We start from the raw sequence: 18,076 nt of genomic DNA on the forward strand, positions 1-18,076 counted from the left end.
TGACCTTAACAAGCCCTAGCAACTTGTTAAAATAACTGAAACCTGGACAATTCCAAGAATCTCTTACTTACAGTTTTTTCTTTATAGGTTGTGGCAGCGATCTTACAATAAGCTCTCCGAGTGCAACCTGTTACTCAAGTCCTGTTGTCAGAAACAAGAAGAGGACTTCAGGACAGAGCCAAAGGGTGAGTTAGTTAGGGCAGTGTCACGCTGGGTATGAGTTCAGCTCTGTAGGGCTTAATCCTGCGAGTGTTGAATAAATAAGCTCCATAAGTGCCTTGTGTTAGTAGATAGGCTGTGACCACCTGTAGTAGTTGGTAATGGTTTTTCCTTAGTTTATTGTGCTCTAGTAGCAAATATTCTGTAACTAGACTTATTCAATAGCTTATTTTCTGGGGTCGTTTGCTAATGAAAGCTTTTTCAGCTTTTTGTCCAGGATATTAAATTTCTCATGGTCTCAGGTTGAAGCACGCTGGGTGTGGGCTCCGTTGGGGCTGGTTTCCGTCACTTTGCTGGAGGCATGGGCACAGTTCTTGGTCATCCGATGGACAGTGACGTTGAGGGATGATTCTTGTACAAGAGCAGCTTGTAGATGCCTGATCAGTTACTGCCAGGGGAACTTTGTGTATCTGTAACTTTGTTGAAGAGTGGATACAAGTTGAAGGACTTGTTAACACTCTGAGAGAATGATGCCAGTAATCTAGTTTCTATACTTGGTTCAAATACTTTGTTTCTAGTAGTTTTTGGTAAAAATAGGATATTCTATTAATGGCAGTGTTGAGAACAGGCATCCTGTATAACGGCGTTTGCTTACTTTAGTCTGATATTTAATCTCAGTAATTCTTGCAAAAGCCTTAGACTGACCTAATAAAGGTGCATTAAACTGTTCAAATCAATTCATTCTAATATAAAGAGTAAATAGCTTTCCTGTGGACTAGCAGGATGTCTCTTGAAAGCTGCAAATGGATTTTTACTGTACACGTTGTTTTACCAGTTGTTTGTAATTTACACAGAGTTTTAGAAATGTGGTAGAAAACAGAAGTGTTTAGTTGTACTAGAACTGTGCTTCAGAAGAGTAAGAATTAAGGGGAGGAAATGGTATCGTGTTGTGTAGAAATGTATATTCCTTTCAAAATGCAGTTGCTTTATCAAATATTTTACTTTGTCTTGTTATTCGTTAACGCCTGTGACAGCCGAAGGCAGGGTTAACTAACTCTGTGAAAAGAGCCTGTAGTTCTGCAGAGTCCCTGTCTGCAGCACCACCAACACCAGTCAGCAGCAGAGGTTCGTAGCACTATTATTGAGTTAAGATTTCTTTTTTTTTGGGGGTGAGGGGAGGGAGGATGTAACTATTTCTTAGGCTTTTGTAAGGTTTTGAGGACAAGAGTTAAGCCTGTTCTCTATATTTGTCAGGATGGCCATATGAATCACCCCTGAGGCCTGCAGTACATGGTGACTTAGCTGATTCTAAAAAACCAACATCTCCTGTGTCCAAAAGAGAAACAAATAATATAGCAGAAGATGCTGAAGCACTGTGCAGAAGCCTGGCCGAGTCTTCGGACACGGAGGATGATCACGGGGCTGTCGGATCACCTCTTCTTGTGGAAAAACCGAAAGGATCTCCTGTACATACGTAAGTAAAGCTGAACGTGGTGGTGATGTCGTGTCCCCTGTCCCCCTTCCTGAGTGTAAATTAACATGGTGGTTTCAGCCATTTTTGAGTTTGGACTGTGAACTTGTAGAAACGAATTCCAAGCTTTTTAGAAAATTTCCATATCTGGGTTTAGAAAGGGCAGAATTGTTTTGTATTAAATGTTCTGGTGATAAGGGTTAATTCCCTACAGTGCAGTACTCGGGAAGCCTGTCAGAATAGATTTGAGCTCCTTTTTTGCAGGGAGTTGCCCCAGATTATCAGATGCTTACCTAGTCTAGACTTTTTCAGTGAGTCCTGTTGACAGTGTTGACCTGAAGTTAACAAAACCTTTGTTAAAGCAGAGAGGAGCAGTCACTGTTCCTCTTGCTCTGAATACACAGATGTTTTCTACAAAGCAGAACGACTTCAGTTGTGATCATTATCTCCTCTTTGGGAATTCTGAAGCCCAGCTGCAAGAGTGGTCAGTGGTCCCAGCCACAGTTCAGCTTTCCTGGAGGACTGATCCTCCAGAGAGATCATGGGGAGGGAAGGGCACTGATCTGGGTGACTCCCATTGATGGAGGGAGACTGGGAAGACATTGCAGCTAGGGTCTAGGAAACCTGACAGTTTCTGAAGCACATGTCCAAAAATGAGACATTTCTCTTGCTGAGCTGCCCTTGCTGTAATCAAGAGTCAGAAGCTGATCCCATGTTGCCTCATTTGTTTGGACACCTGCCCCTGTGCTGGGAAGCAGTCCCGCTAACCTGCGTTCCAGCAAATTACCAGATCAAGCTCACTTGTGAGGTGCTGTCAGCAGGAGAAAATGAACACATCTGTCCGTCCACATGATGCTTGAATGTGCACTCAGGATGTAGAGCGTCTTATTTGAATGCTGTTTCTCATACACAGATTGCATTCTGATGACCAAAATAGTCCTCCTGGTGCAGCGAAGAGCCACGTGGAAGTTGAAAATTTGGAAGGACCTCAGGGTGGGAGAGATGAGCAGGTTGTTCTGCAAGGAACAGAAGGTACTGCTACGTCTTCCGTAAGGAAAGAGAAGGCTGCCTCTTCTGTCATCCTGGAAGCTGTAACGACAGGAATGCTTAGAAAAAGGTTTGTTTTGTGGCCTAATGTGGAACATATTTGTTGGTAAAATAACCTAGTCCTGAGGACTGGAGCAACATCCTCCATGTTTGGGGGATAGTCCAGCATTACTAGAAAAAGGTTTGTTTTGTGGCCTAATGTGGAACATATTTCTTGGTAAAATAACCCAGTCCTAAGGACTGGAGCAACCAGGGGTTATCACGCACTGGAACAGGCTGCCCAGGGAGGTGGTGGAGTCACCATCCCTGGATGTGTTTAAGAGACGGGTGGATGAGGTGCTGAGAGATACGGTTTAGTGGTGGACAGATACGGTTGGACTGGATGATCTCTAAGGTCTTTTCCAACCCAGTGATTCTATGATTCTATGTTTGGGGGATAGTCCAGCATTACCGAGCAATGCTGCTTGGAAGGGTTGTTTCAAAGTTTTGTGCTGTTGCTTTTGTCTGCCAGTACGATGGTATGTAGCTGCTGAATGGGGTTTCAGATGGAGCCTGAGATGTGGTGATAGGGAGAATCGTAGAATCCCAGAATGGTTTGGGTTGGAAGGGACCTTAAAGACCATCCAGTTCCCACCCCCCTGCCATGGGCAGGGACACCTTCCATAGCCCAGGTTGCTCCAAGCCTCATCCAGCCTGGCCTTGGACACTTCCAGGGATGGGGCATCCACAGCTTCTCTGGGCAACCTGTCCCAGTGCCTCACCACCCTTTCTGTGAAGAACTTCTTCGTGATATCCAATCTAAACCTCCCCACTTTCAATTTAAACCCGTTACCCCTTGTCCTGTCACTACAGACCCTTGTAAAAAGTCCCCCCCCAGCTTCCTTGTAGCCCCTTCAGGCACTGGAAGGTGCAATAAGGTCTCCCCGGAGCCTTTTCTTCTCCAGGCTGAACAAGCCCGACTCTCCCAGCCTGTCCCCATGGCAGAGGGGCTCCAGCCCTCTGATCATCTTCGTGGCCTCCTCTGGACTCGCTCCAACTGGTCTATATCCTTCTGATGTTGAGGGCTCCACAGCTGGACAGAGCACTCCAGGTGGGGTCTCACCAGAGCAGAGCAGAGGGGGAGAATCCCCTCCCTCAATGTGCTGGCCACACTTCTGATCCAGCCCAGGATACGGTTGGAGGGTTGGTGAAAACCTTACGTGATTCTGCAGTTAGCAGTGATTAGCCTTTTCCAGGGCTAGTGCGGATCTGGGTGGGTAGATCGGAAGTTGTCTGTCCAGCACTTGAGAAATAATGAGATGTAAGCACGGGGCCAAAGCAGGGAGAAGCAGGCCTTGTGCTCTTTTTGGACACTTAAGGGCACTGAATGATGAACTTCACAATAATCCTTCCGAGGAACATGTGTAGCGTGTTTAGGTGTTGTAGAGTCACCACTAGGATCGCAAGATCCAAAGTCAACTCTTTTCCCCCCAGATGACATGCCTTTGCCCTTCTCTTTAGGTATTCATTCACACTATCGCCGCCGTCACCTCTTCCTGTGAAAGATCAAGATAAAGAAGTAGAAAGTGAATGTGAATTTTCGTTTGATGAACCAGATGATGCATGTTTTAATGCTTGGTTTTCAATACCCCGTAAGAACAAAAACTCAAAGAAAGATGGCTCTGCAACTCCTGTTTCTAAACCGCAGCCCTCTGAAAAGAAGACAACAGGGAGTAAGAAAGGCAAGAACAGAAAAGCACAGGTTGAAGCACTTATTGAACAGAAAATGGATGATTTGGATGTCAGAGTACTGGACTTCAAAGGAACATCAGAATCAGATCCAGTCTCTAACGGTAAAGGGAAGGTCCTTAAATCTCAAAGGCAAACCAGGACTCACACGGGTAAGTTATTTAACAGAATTCTCCTTCCACGTCCTGTCACTGGCTTTGTGGTGGTTGTTTGGGAAATCAGGATAAAGTAGATGAGAGATTTATGGATTCCTAATTGACATTTCAGTGGCACAGGTAGGTTTGGGTGTATATAAGGCAGTGAGAGAGTGTCTTTGCTTAATTTTTTCCCTTCCCCCTGCCCTTCCTGTTAGGGCATTAAAAACCATTAGCAGTGTTGCCTTTTCTTAGGAGCAGGCAAAGAAGGCAGGTACCCGCAAGCTTTTGCTCCTCTCCATGAAACGGGGGTTAGGAGACGTGCCTTGAACCGGAGGGGATCCCTTCTAAGGAATTATTTGAGGAGAGTTAGTAGTAAGAGACACTGAAAACTGGAAAGCAGAATGATTTTAATGTTTCTGTCCTGTTTTTCCGCTAGGAAATACTGGAAGTACACCAAAAATGCTGTGTTGATTTCCCCCCCCCCCATACACTATAGTTCAGAGAAAGCCTTTTAACCATCGGGGAAATCTGGGTTTGTGATACTTCGGGGGTTTTTTGATTCTTTGGTTCGCTTTTATGCACTCACATGTCAATATTTATCCTTCAGGTTTAATGGGAAAAGATATTAACGTTTCAGAGTTTTGTGTATTCATAGGAAAAAAGACTAAAAAGGATGTGCTCAGGCAAGGCTCTCCAGCCCAGAAAAAGGATGCGTCCTGGCACCGAGAAGCTGAAAAGCTGATGTTGGTGTGGTCTGGGTCGGAAACAGAAGCACCCGATGCAGAACAATGTAAAACGAGCGTGACGCCAAGAGAGGATGTGCCTGTGCCCTCGGCTGGGCGTCGGCAACAGCAGACTGTCTCTCTGAAAAAGAGTCCCAGGTATCTGCAGTCGGCTTCAAGAGCTTCTCAGAATTTAGGGCACAAGAAACAAAGTCCTAAGCAGAAAGGTCTGAAAGATACGGTACCCAAAAGACTGGCGGAGAGTCCGAGGAAGAAGCTTAAGAAGTCTGCCCAGAAAAGTAGTACTAAAAAGCCTCAGTTACGAAGAGTGGAGAGTTCTGACAGCGAACCTGGTGAAGAAGAACTTGGAAGAGAGCCTGTAGAATCCAATGAAGTGTTTTCCTCGCCTCTGCATCAGAAATTAGGGACTTCGGTGGTTCAGAAGTTGGCTAAGTCTGAAAAGCCTAAGAAAACCCCCGTATCGCACACACTGGAGTCACGTGGTGGTGCACAAAACAAAACTCCTGTAAAAGCCCTACAGCATCTCGCCGGCAGCGTGAAGGGTTCCAAAAAGAAACACTTGGCAGCCAAGTTTTCAGGGAAGGCACCCAAAAAGGTTCATCGCATTTGCTCAAACCCTGAGGACACTGAGTCTGATTCTGACAGCCCTTCTGCACAAGGCACGGCAAGAAAGAAACAGAAGTTATCAGAAGTGAAAACAGCAACCAAGAAAAGAAAATGCAACGCGGAACGTGGGCCACAGTAAGCTTTTTATATAATTCCGTATGTAACTTGGTAGGTAATTTAACACATCTTCATGGAATGGTTTGGGTTGGAAAGGCCCTTTAAAGATCATCCAGTTCCACCCCCCCTGCCATGGGCAGGGACACCTTCCACTAGACCAGGTTGCTCCAAGCCTCATCCAGCCTGGCCTTGGATACTTCCAGGGATGGGGCATCCACAGCTTCTCTGGGCAACCTGTCCCAGTGCTCCCACCCTCTCCGGGAAGCACTTCTTCCTGATATCTAATCTAAACCTCCCCACTTTCAATTTAAACCTGTTACCCCTTGTCCTGTCACTACCGGCCCTTGTAAAAAGTCCCCCCCAGCTTCCTTGTAGCCCCTTCAGGCACTGGAAGGTGCAATAAGGTCTCCCTGGAGCCTTCCCTTCTCCAGGCTGAACAAGCCCAACCAGTAGCAGATCTGGTTTAAAAGCAACAAAAAAAGATGTGACACAGAATCTGCTGCCAGGTTTGTTACTTTGTTTATAAATTGGGAAAATCCACAGTGTGATCCTTCAGCTGTTTTTATTTTTGTGGAAGTAACTTTACTGATGATTGGTAGTCAAAAGAGGAGGTTTCTTTTACCCGTCTGAGTTTTTAATTGGTGTTATTTGCATTGCTGTTTTCTATTTATTATGTAAAATTACTCACCTACATGTTCCTTTCAGTAAGTAAAATTGACTCAACAGTAGACATAATAAGAATTTTGTCTCTTCTAGAGATTCCTTTGCCGCTGAGAAGCGTGTGAGTCATGAAAGGTAATTTCCTGAGTTGTCTGTACAACCTGCATTTAACCCCACTTCTGCCCCACTGAGAGCAGCTCTTGGGCAACACTACTGCATTCTGCTGGCGAAGGACCTAGTAGAAAAGGGATAGTGCTTCATGCCTGAGGTCTTTAAATACCACGTTAATACGGTTAATGAGCTAATAGCATTCTTTTTCCTGTCATGAGCAAGGGGTTGTAGTAATCTTCTTGCCTTTGGGGCTTTTTTCCTTTGAGGTTTGCTTCCACATTAGTGTGTGATTTTTGAAGAGGAATACCAGTGCTCCTGGAACTAGTAACAGCTGTACTCATAGAGTTGCTGTGAAGTAGGATATGGACCTGTGTATCTTCTCCTGCCTGGGACGGGAGCTGCACAGCAAAGCAAACAGGAGCGGCACTCTGTCAATTTATTACATTCTTACATCGTAATTCTACTGAAAGCTTGATTTTTTGATGATAAGAGCCTACCGCAGGCTGAATTGCACACGTTTATAGCGCAGGTTTGCTACTCTAGCCTTGAAATGCCTCTTGGGGAGGTCAGGGGGGTCATGTAAAGCAGCGGGTGGGGGACGGAGTGGGGGCTGGGGAGCTAATGCTAAAGCTGGGAGAGAATTCCAGGTGTGAGTGCTAGAGAATCTCTGGTGGAGTTACATAAATGTTAATTATTGTCCTGTTATGGGGCAGATTGTGCCACAGTAATACCTGTTACACATCACAGTTATAAACTGTTTTACTGTCCTTTCCGTACCCTGTGCAAAACATGTCTTTAAAGCACTCCTAGAATCAGAAGCTGTGGAAGTTGTTTGAAAGGTGACGCTACAGAGGAGGAGGTCTGTTCTGGAAGGGAGGAAGGAAGGAAAGGAAGTTAGATGTTTAGGAAGCCTGTGTGGGGAGGAGATGTGGGCGCTGGTTTGTCTGCCTGGTGACTGAGGAGAGGAGCTGATGACTGTCAGGCCTGTGACTCCTGACCAGCCGTCATTTGCTTCGGTGTCTGATCGGTACAGACAGATGTTTAGAAGGGAAAGAACCCAAACCTACCCCACATAATCAGAAAAAAGCCTTGTATTTGCTATTCTTGGTAGTACTGTGATGTTCCTTTGACATTTAACACATTCAAGCAGGTGCACTTTCTTTCTCTCCCTTGAAGTGGGCCTGTTCTGGAGCATTGTGATAGATCTGCTTCCAGAAGGAAGTCTGGTGAACAGGATAATACATCTTCAGGTAATGTTTTGAGTTGATCTTTTCTTATATTTTATGTGTAAGCTCCTTACAAGCTGTAACTGCTGGTACAGGGATTTCTGTTGTGTTCTGCTTGTCCAGAGTAAGAAATGCAGATTTATTGGCTGTGGTCACATTTCTGCCCGAGTACCTGATAGACTCTGCCAGCTTTACGTTGGGTTAGCTTTGAAAAGACAAGCACTACGTGGCTTTGGCATCCTCCAGGGATGAAGTTACCCTTCCAGAATACTTGGAACAAGTTTTTTTAGCCTCAGTTTGTACCAGTTTGGTGCGTTGTCATGCGATGGTCCCACGTACAATCACCTCACCCGTCCCGTACAGCCTTACGGGAGCGTGTCTTCTTCACCTAAGGCTATTTTGGTTTTAGGTGTCCCTACACAAGGTACACATGTGAGTTTGAGCCCCAGGAACAGGAAGTCTTTTCATCAGTGTTTTAGAGCCGGTTGTGAATGTTGTTAGTTCATGGGATGCTTTCTTCAGAGACCTGGTTGTGTGTGGTCTGAAGTTAGGCTGAGTGGTGTAAAGCTGAATGACCTTGCACTTTGAGCAAAATTACAGGTGTAGCTGTAATTTGGCAATCTTAGTTTTTTCAGAGGGATGGGTCTGAGGAATATTTACATCAATGTGTAATTTTCATGTAATTTTCAAGCTTACATTTTTCGAAAACTAATTAGATTCATGAAATCTGAAGTAGGTAAACAGTATATGTTTAAGGAAAGAAATGTTAGTGGGGACACTGCAGTTGGGACTTCTGCTTGTGCTGCCCTAGTGGGTACGTTAAATAAAAGTCAGGCACAGTAAATGCCTATAATGGTGGGTTTTGGAATGTATTTTCAGGTACTTCTGAAGACTCGTACTTCCAAATGAGAGACCTGTTGTCAGACGACGTCGCAAGGCATAAAATAGGTAAGATTGTTTTAAAATAACTCGATGTAAGTGCATAAGTGCAAATACATTTCCAGCTTGATGTTAGCTTTGAAAGAGACACAGGAAAACACCTGGAAATGGGTTCATGTGTTAGTAAGTATTTACAGAAAAGGCTTGTTGGCTCTTCGGGGTACCATAACCTGGCTCTGAGGTTTAAGTTACTTTTAAAAACTTCTGCTGTTTCTTTTTTTATTACTGTATTCAACAATTATGTTTGTAACTGTCACCTTTCCATTTTTCATTTAATATTGAGTGAAGACGCTGCTTACAGTCCAGTGGGGGTGTGAGTTAGTGCTGCGCAGTGCAGGTGGGGGTGCAGGTAGCCTGCCTCGGGTGGTGCTCTGAGTCTGGGTGGGACAGAGCAACGGGCCTGCGGGCGACTGTGGTCCCGTACCAGTCTGGGTTTGTTGGGTTTTATTCTCCTCGTTATGGTTTTAGGGACAACACTTGTTGTCAACCGTGAAAAACTATTTCAGCAAGGTTTTATTTACCATTTTTATTTTTAGCATTTAAATGTTCTTGAATGATTTGCTCTCAACTCTTAAGGGGCTTTTATTCTTCTTTCTTATAAACACTAAAATATCGAAACTTACTCTATTCCTATCTGGCAACTTAGAAAAATGGGAAGTTGAGACTATGTAATAAGTAAGTCTGAAGATACATATCTGGGAAGTCTTGGAAGTGTGTGGGGTTTCTGTTGGCACAAGTGCTGCTTTTCTGGACCTTGGAGATGGGGTTTAAGAATGTGGAAGAGGGGCTGCTTACACAGTCAGTGTTACTCCTCTTGCCCTATCCCAGGCAGCGCCTTTTCGCTGTTGCTGATGAAATCCCTCAGATTTCGGCAGGGATCTTCGTCTGTGCCGAGAGCTTTGTCTTCACACTTGTAGCATGTTTGCTGCTCCTGGTGCTTGAGCCCCTGATGTCCGTATCGCAGCGATTCACTGGCGTACGTAGAGTGGAATGTAATGCAAAGCCAGGATGGTGACTGTTTAAGCAAAAGGAGAGTGAAGTACTGATGTATGCAGAAAACAACTTTTGGCAATGCTTGATTCCCTCTTCCTGTCATGATAGCAATGCGATACGAATATCATCTGGGAAACACTCACCCCCAGATATGGAAGAACAGGAAGGAATATTTGATGTTTTCCATTTCTGAATTCTCCTTTCATACTTAACGGGAACAATTTCATCCTTTCAATTAGTAATGCCCTCCAACACGCCCAATGTTCGTCGGACAAAAAGGATACGACTAAGACCTCTGGAGTATTGGCGAGGCGAGCGGGTAAACTATACGATGAGGCCTTCAGGTATTAGTTCCAAAGTATTTATTTCCTTTCTCCTGATAAGGCAGTAAAGAGAAATCTGTCTTGATCTTGTGCCATGAAAGCTTTGAGAAGCTTGCTGTTTGGTAATTGTTTTAAAAAGTAGATTATTAATTGTCTCCAGCTATTTAATTATCTCTCTGCATAGTCTTTTCCTCTCCCGATACTCCTGTGTCAGCTAGGAATACTGTCAGCAGAACATGTTAAGTAGCCTGGCCCTAGCTCTTTAGGGAAGAACACGATAGTTTCTCGCTACTGGTAGGTTGATTACATCAAAGTTTCGGTATAATACTGGAAAAAGTGAAAATTTGCTGCATCTTTGTTCGTTGAAGCGTTTCTCTTTGTGGGGATTGTTCTCCACAGCAAATGCTCTAATGTTTTATCCAGTCTTGGTGTGAAATTCCCTAAGTGATAGAGTATCTCTTGTTCTCAGGGATTTTTTTCTGAAACTCAGCCTAATTTGGTCCTTTTGTAATTAATTAGTCTGCTTGAAAATACAATTTCTTTGTGTCCCTGCAATTGATATTTTTATCTTAAAAGCTGATGCTGGTGTCACGGCTTTCTGGAGTGTTCTTTGGCTGAAATATGATGGGATTCTTCTCAGGAAGTCTTCGGTTGCATTGCACGCCAAAATGCTGGCTGTTGAAAAGCTTTTTGGTTTGTTCTGGCTTTCTAAAGCCATTTCAGAATTTCGGCATTAAGGAATTATGTTCTCAGCTGACGTGCGTGCTGGTTGTGCAAGTCTGCCTTCTTGTAACATGATGGTGAGTTAGTGAACCTTGTTTAACTTTCTGTATTTCAGGAGGGCTTATGATTAGTGGAATATTGAGTCCGAAACCACAACCTCACAGGAAAATTAGACAGAGGAAGGATGTTCACAAGCAGAAAGATGACATAAGTATGAACACGCTTTTTTTTTTTTCCTTTTGATACTTAAAAAAGAATCTGTGATCAAATACTCTGTTGCTGTAAGATTTTTCTCCTTGATTCCCTTTCCGAGTGAAAATAATTTTATAATGTAATGTGTTAATGTGATCTGGTGTGGAAAATCCTGTTTTTGTACCTGTAGCAAGGCTGTATAGTCTGACTGCAAGAACATGAACTCTCAGCATTAGAAAGGCCGAGATGCAGGACGTGTCCAGCAGTGTCGTGCTGCACTTAAAGCAGAAGGAAATAGGCTCCACTGCAGTCCTTGTTCAGCCCGGTGATTAATGGTGCTGTGCATCACTAATGTGTTTAGTTTGGTAATGCACAGTTACGGTATAAATCGGGTCGTTCTGCTGACGCCTGTCACACCACATCCAAAAAGGCACCATGTGGCGTCAGCGGAATTTGAAGCTGTTGTAGGTTAAATAGAGAAACATAACGAGGGGTGTAAAGAGAGAGCTTTAAGAACAGTCCATAAAATGGTTAAAAATGGGCAATAAATCTCTGTTGCTGGGGCCCTTATGGCCAGTAGACAATAGATTTGTAGGTAGAGCTCAGAACAGCAAGCTAGAGTTGAAGTCCAGAAGCCAAATTATTTTTGCTGTGCTCTCCGGGGAAGATGTTTTGAGGCTAAACAACTTTCCTTTATGGGGCCTGTCTAGAGCTTTTGTTTGAGATGAAAACATTCCTGTGTGAAGTTACAGGACAAAAAAACCCAAATGTTAATAAACATGGAAAATGCCATGTGGTCCCGACACAGTTCTGGAATCAGGGCTGAAGTAATCATTTCAAGCAATAAGGAAGAAAACGGTCGATGTTGGTACAAATTTTGTAGAATCACAGCACAGTTTGGGTTGGAAGGGACCTTAAAGATCATCTAGTTCCAACCCCCCTGCCATGAGCAGGGACACCTTCCACTAGACCAGGTTGCTCCAAGCCTCATCCAGCCTGGCCTTGGACACTCCCAGGGATGGGGCATCCACAGCTTCTCTGGGCAACCTGTTCCTGTGCCTCCCCACCCTCTCTGGGAAGAATTTCTTCCTGATATCCAATCTGAACCTCCCCACTTTCAATTTAAACCCGTTACCCCTTGTCCTGTCACTACAGGCCCTTGTAAAAAGTCCCCCCCAGCTTCCTTGTAGCCCCTTCAGGTACTGGAAGGCTGCAATAAGGTCTCCCCAGAGCCTTCTCTTCTCCAGGCTGAACAAGCCCAACTCTCTCAGCCTGTCCCCATAGCAGAGGTGCTCCAGCCCTCTGAGCATCAACGGGGCCTCCTCTGGACTCGCTCCAAGTGGTCTATATCCTTCTGATATTGAGGGCTCCACAGCTGGACGCAGCACTCCAGGGGGGTCTCACCAGAGCAGAGTACAGGGGCAGAATCCCCTCCCTCACCCTGCTGCCCACACTTCTCCTGATCCAGCCCAGGATACGGTTGGCCTTCTGGGCTGCCAGCGCACACGGCCGGCTCATGTTCAGTTTTTCATCCACCATGTCAGATTTTCTAGAGTGTTGCATGTAAATTTGTTTCCTTACCTCAAGAAGAAAGCAGTAGGGCTAGAGCAGGTCCAGGGAAAGCTTGTCAGAAACGCGGAAGGAATTCCATACACAGAATACTGTGTAGATTTGAGGTGAGAACTGGAAAAATTCACAGAAGACTTACTGTTAGTAGCTCTAAATAAAGCGTGTGAGCTCCGTGTCAGAGGCGGGAAGCATTCCGTGGAAGTGCTGTTACCCTATTAGGGCATTTTTGGGGATGGAAAAGGGGTACCTGCTTTTGACTGTTGATGGGAGACAGGAACCTGGTCTAGATCAACCTTTGGTCTAAGGACGGTTTGTGTTTTCGTGGAAATCATTTGCAGTCCCCACAAACCTGAGCTGCAGCGACTGCTCGTTCTCTACCGGGCACGACTTGCTTGGGGTGCATCCAGCCGTCCTCCCGAAGTGATGGATTTCCCCTTTGATGGGCATTCATCCCGAGAGATGAGCATCCTTGAATTTTAAGTGATGCATAGAAGGACCATCAGCTGAGTAGAATTTTTAGGACAAATTCCTAAATTTTATCGATACAATAAAAATTCTATGGTTACAGGTGTAGAGTTGCACCTGTTGCTGCTGCTTTTCATGGAGATGGTTGTGTTGGACCAAAGCTGTTGCAAACACCGTCACTTCCTTCCGACCCCCTGCTCTCTGGGCGTGAGCATGTTTGGGCAGCCATGAGTGCCTATACAGTGCTAGAGCCTGCCTTTAACATCCATCCAAATCCTCTGACGGCATTTGAGGAGATCTCCTGTGCTCTGCGGAGCTAAACTTGCCTGCTGGAGAGAGTTCTGCACGCGAGCGTTGGGATAGCTGTTCTGTCGCGAGCGTTCTCCAGCGTCTCTTTTCTGTTTGGAAAGCGTGAGGTTGTCGTCAGCTTGAAGGCTATTTCCTGCTCTGGAAAAATCCTTTTTGTTACAGAAATAGTGCTCTGATTTACAAATGAGGGTGCGATTCCTGGAATGGCAGTTCTTGAGAGAAGGAAAATTGGACATGTGCTTACTCTTACACACACTTTCTCTCTCGAGTCTCCTGATGCCCATCATCTGTAGGTAAAAAGAGGGAACTTGTTCCTCATACTTCATCACGTGCTTTATATCCTCTCAGCAGCTGTTGCTAGAAAAGCCCTCCTCTTAAAGCGCAGGTGCTCAGGAGTGAACGCTGTCATTAGCAGCAGAGAGAGATAGTTGGTGTTCCCCTGGAGGATTCTTCATCTATTCCATACACATAATTTCAGTGAAAATTCCGTTTTCAAGTAGTTGTTACGGATCCTTTCCCTTTATTTGCGGATAGTGGTTTCAATCTGCTTAAGTCACTTCGTACAAATGTAAGTACTTCTGCGTGAAATCTAAGATCATGGAAAATTTGGGGTTAACTAATAAAGTTTTGAAAATGCGGCCTGCTTACTTTTCGGGTTTTGTGTGGGTTATTTTGTCCCCTCAGGTGGTGAGCTACCTGCAGATCTGGATCACACCCTAGCTGATGCTTCGCAGCCAACCACTGTGCTGGACCCAGTAACAAACGAGGAAGTCCTTCTGGGTGAGTTGAGGGGCTGTGACCACGGGCTTTTCTGAACCGTGTGTAGACTGGTAAGGAAACAAAGCGTTCACTCCACGTCGGGCATCCAAAGACGAGCTGTTGGGATAGTCGTTTCTCTTCTGGAGGGAATTCTGAGGGAGACACAGAGTGTTCTGATTTTTCAGGTAAATAGCGAGTCTGTTGTCTCACTGAAACACGTGTGATGTAATTAGTAGTTACTGCGCGATAACGAGACCAATTATGTGTTAGCATTAATGTTAATCTCCTGGACTCTCTTTGTAGAATGCGTTAACACGGAAAGCAAGCACTCCTGCTTCTTCAAAGATGACTCAATAGAAATATATAAACATTTGAATACCTCTGCTTTTGCCACTGGCAGATTGATTTTGAAACCATTTAAAGAAAAGGGACACCAGTTTGTGCACATGGATACAATAGTAAGTATGCTTTTTTCTTGTTTTTGTAGAAAGGACTGTGCAGGCAGAAAATCTCAGGATGGTTAGAAGTAGCGTAGGAAGCTGACAGGTGTTGTATAGGGTGGTTTTTCCCCTTAAAATGCAAATAAATGCGGGAAACATTAAGGAATCCTTCCCGTTGTGAAATCAGTTATAACCAGAAGAACCTTGCTAGAGGTACCCACTGCCCTGCTTTGCTTCCCCCTAAATCTGTACGTCCGTGTGCGCTTCCTGCTGGGATCTTGCAGGCAAGACAGACGTATCAAATAACTAAAATGGGCCCCCACCCCCCTTTTAAGTTGTGCGTCTTATTTTGCAGCCCTGTGGGAGAAAGGGATTGCAGGCCCGCCAGCTTGTTCGGTCGTGCCCTCGGTCACGACGCGCGTGCGGACGGGGAGCGCGCTTTCTGGGCTTGCTTTGTTTGCCGAGAAACGCTGCTGATCCGAGAACCCTTTGGCTTTCTTTAAGGCTTTCCATATCACCCGCGGCACGGTTATCGTTACCTTACACAAGACGTCGTACTGCCTGACTGCAGGGGACTACTTCTACGTTCCAGCAGGTCAGTACACGTGTCAAACCCTTGGGTTGGCGACGGATGAGCCTGACCTGGCGTGAACGATGGGAGGAGCTGAGTTTGGGTGGAGTGGGCAAGTGACGTACAGGGTTATAGAGCAAGGGCCGTGACCTGACGCCACGTGGGTTGCTGACCTGGAGTTGAGTGCAGCGGCACCGACGCTGCTTGTTTGCGCAAGGTGGCCTCAGCGCTCGACGACACTGTTAAGAGTGAATTTCTCTTGGTATTCTGGTTGTGTCCTGAGCTGTGGTGTTGGGAAACTTCACAGCTTAATATCACGTAACTGTTAATTAACGGCACTGTTTTGGTCACCACCTGTTTGCTGGTTTTTCTGTGTAAAATTATGAAAATCCATTCGGGTCGGTTCGCTATGTTTTACGCTTTGTCCTCAATACGTGGAAGGTGCAGAATGTCTTGTTGATCGGGTTCTAAGTTCGTGTGGGTTGCTGGGAGCTGAGACACCTCTGCTTTGGCCCTTCTGAGATAAGTGGGATGGGTTCCATATGGGAAGCTGTCCGTCAGTGGGTAGGACAGGAGTCAGGAGAGTTGGCAGGTGAAAGTGAAAGGCAGTGAAGCAGGCTGCTTGTGGAGCTTTCGTACCGCTTTCTCGTGATGAGGCTAGGTTGGAAGATGCCAAGCTACCACTTGTTTTTACATTAACCTTTCACCATGACGTCCAATTAATGCTTCATGCTCTGAAGCTTTTTTGTGTTTGGTTTAATCTTAAAAGTTTAGGGGCCTGCAGAGACCGTTTGGTAGCTTGCTTTTTGGGAAAGCAGGTTAGATAAACTGGTGCGAGTTCCCTATGGCCATAAGGACCTGGGCTTCCTTTCCACCTTTCCCTGCTTCGTGATGGCCTGTCCCAGCCGGCCTGGATGGGCAAGGCAGCGGCTGTGGCGCTTTGTAATCCATCAGGTGTGGCTGTATGGGAACGTTGGGGTGTTGCTCATTCCCGGCACTCGGCACCTTTTAGATGTTTCTGTACTTCTTGTCACGTTAGTGTGCACGTCCTAAGCTAAGGTCTGCTGCTAAGTTTCCCTGTGCAGCTTTTATTGAGATTTTCTAGAGGAATAAATTAAATTCTTTCACCCTAAAGTTTTCTTGTGGGTTTTGAAACCTGGGAGCTCAACCCCGTTACATTCTTTTCAGTAACAAAATCTCCTCTACGAAGATGCACTTTATTCTTCCTACAGGTTAAAACAGAAGGCACGAGGTGTATTCCTTGTTACCTCTTAGAAATGCAATGACATGCCTGTAAGAGTTGCATCTGAGCTTAGGAGATGATATTCCTTCTCTTAAAATGTTAAATGCAATAAAAATAGACTTGACTGAAGACAGGACTTAAGAAAATTGCTGGTGGCTTCTAAAGAAACCTCTGTCTGCTTTTATTTGTAGGAAATGGATATAACATACGTAATGTGTTGAACCAAGAAAGTGTTCTTCTCTTCACGCAACTCAAAGACAGGTGAAGAACTTCCTGCAGAAAAGTCTGCTGAAACCCTTTGCAAGTTTTTGTATGTTTTGAAGTTCTTTTTACATACAAAAAAAAGTGTTGGAGTGTGCCCAGCTTACCGTTACAAAGCAGTTGAAGAGGAGTTAAGAAGAGCTAAGAACAAACCCAAAAGAACCTCGGTAGTTTGCTATCAAACTGAAGGGCCTCACGCTGCATCAGTAACTGTCCTGTGTCATCCAGAGGCAGAACGATGCATGTACAAAGCTCGTGGGTAAAGCACGTTCTTGTTCCAAATTGTATTTATGTGCCTCGTGATAAAGACGCTTAGCGCTTGAGAAGATGGTGATGCCTTCAGCTGACATCTGATAGTACCGACTGCTTGGGGTAATCTCTATTGAAATGTAGGCCCATGCTGTTCCCATTCCAGTCATGGTTGTCTAGGAGATGGGCTGCTGGAATGCCGTTGTGCTGGGGTCCAGCCTCCGTCTAATACATTCACGTCGGGCGTTTCTAGCAGAGGCATCATCAGGGCCTCAGACTGTGAGATGGGAGCTCCTAGGTCCGAGCGTATCGGCCGTGTCGTACGGAAGCTGTGGCTGGATTAGCTCTGGATGTTGTGGATAGCTCGATTTTGCGTAGCAGCGATAGGTCACTGCCAAGCGTATTACTTTAATATCTCCTTTTGTCTTGCTTGCTGTGTTCCTGGATAATGAGGACCTTTGGGAACAGCGTAATTAGACGGTATGCTGCAGAAGCCAAGTCTAGACAGCAGATGGTACACACAGCGTTTGTCTCCCAAGCTCTTCGAGGTTCCTTCTGGCCAAAGATAAGGATAAACTCCAGCTCTTCTGGTAGGGTGCTTTCTTTCCATAGTTACTGCTCATGTAGAAGAGGAGGAGATAGGGAAAATCGAATTGGAATCGCAAACTTGGAGTTGAGGATTGACCTTGTAAACAGCCGTGGCCGTGATCTTTGTGCTGAATCTGTATGTTAAAGGAGGAAAGATGAGTTGGCTTTAAGCGCCTGCCTTAAGCTTCCAGCTGTGTGTGTCCTGACAAGGCTCGGACGCGGAGATTGCTGTGCTGCTGTGAGACCCTTGAGGCTGGGGAATTTGAGATGATATTTGTGTCATTCTGCTTTGAGCAGTCGTTCCTGCGATTAGTGCCTGTATCGCCTGATGGCGGAAATACGTCGTAGAAGTTCCGTGGCCTCTTGGCATTCGTGGCCAGGTCATGCTCAGCTCTGGGGGGATGAAACACAGAAAAGTGCCTGTTGCCATTTAGTTCTGCCTCTGTC

At 45.4% G+C, this 18,076-nt stretch overlaps 1 protein-coding gene across 1 annotated transcript; it reads left to right on the forward strand.

The window, feature by feature from the left end:
• Positions 1-87: 87 nt before the first annotated feature.
• CENPC (centromere protein C) lies at positions 88-16,792 on the forward strand (the record flags this gene model as incomplete). The annotated part of the gene is made up of 15 exons (XM_010161025.1): positions 88-185; positions 1,200-1,284; positions 1,414-1,633; positions 2,544-2,747; positions 4,178-4,557; positions 5,198-6,026; positions 6,765-6,803; positions 7,956-8,029; positions 8,885-8,953; positions 10,177-10,281; positions 11,099-11,194; positions 14,203-14,298; positions 14,581-14,735; positions 15,222-15,312; positions 16,723-16,792. Coding segments are annotated over 15 exons (2,611 nt in total), but the record flags the coding sequence as incomplete, so codon positions are not given.
• Positions 16,793-18,076: the final 1,284 nt, after the last annotated feature.

The sequence above is a fragment of the Eurypyga helias genome, unplaced genomic scaffold (assembly GCF_000690775.1).
Source record: "Eurypyga helias isolate BGI_N326 unplaced genomic scaffold, ASM69077v1 scaffold2951, whole genome shotgun sequence".
Taxonomy (NCBI): domain Eukaryota; kingdom Metazoa; phylum Chordata; class Aves; order Eurypygiformes; family Eurypygidae; genus Eurypyga; species Eurypyga helias.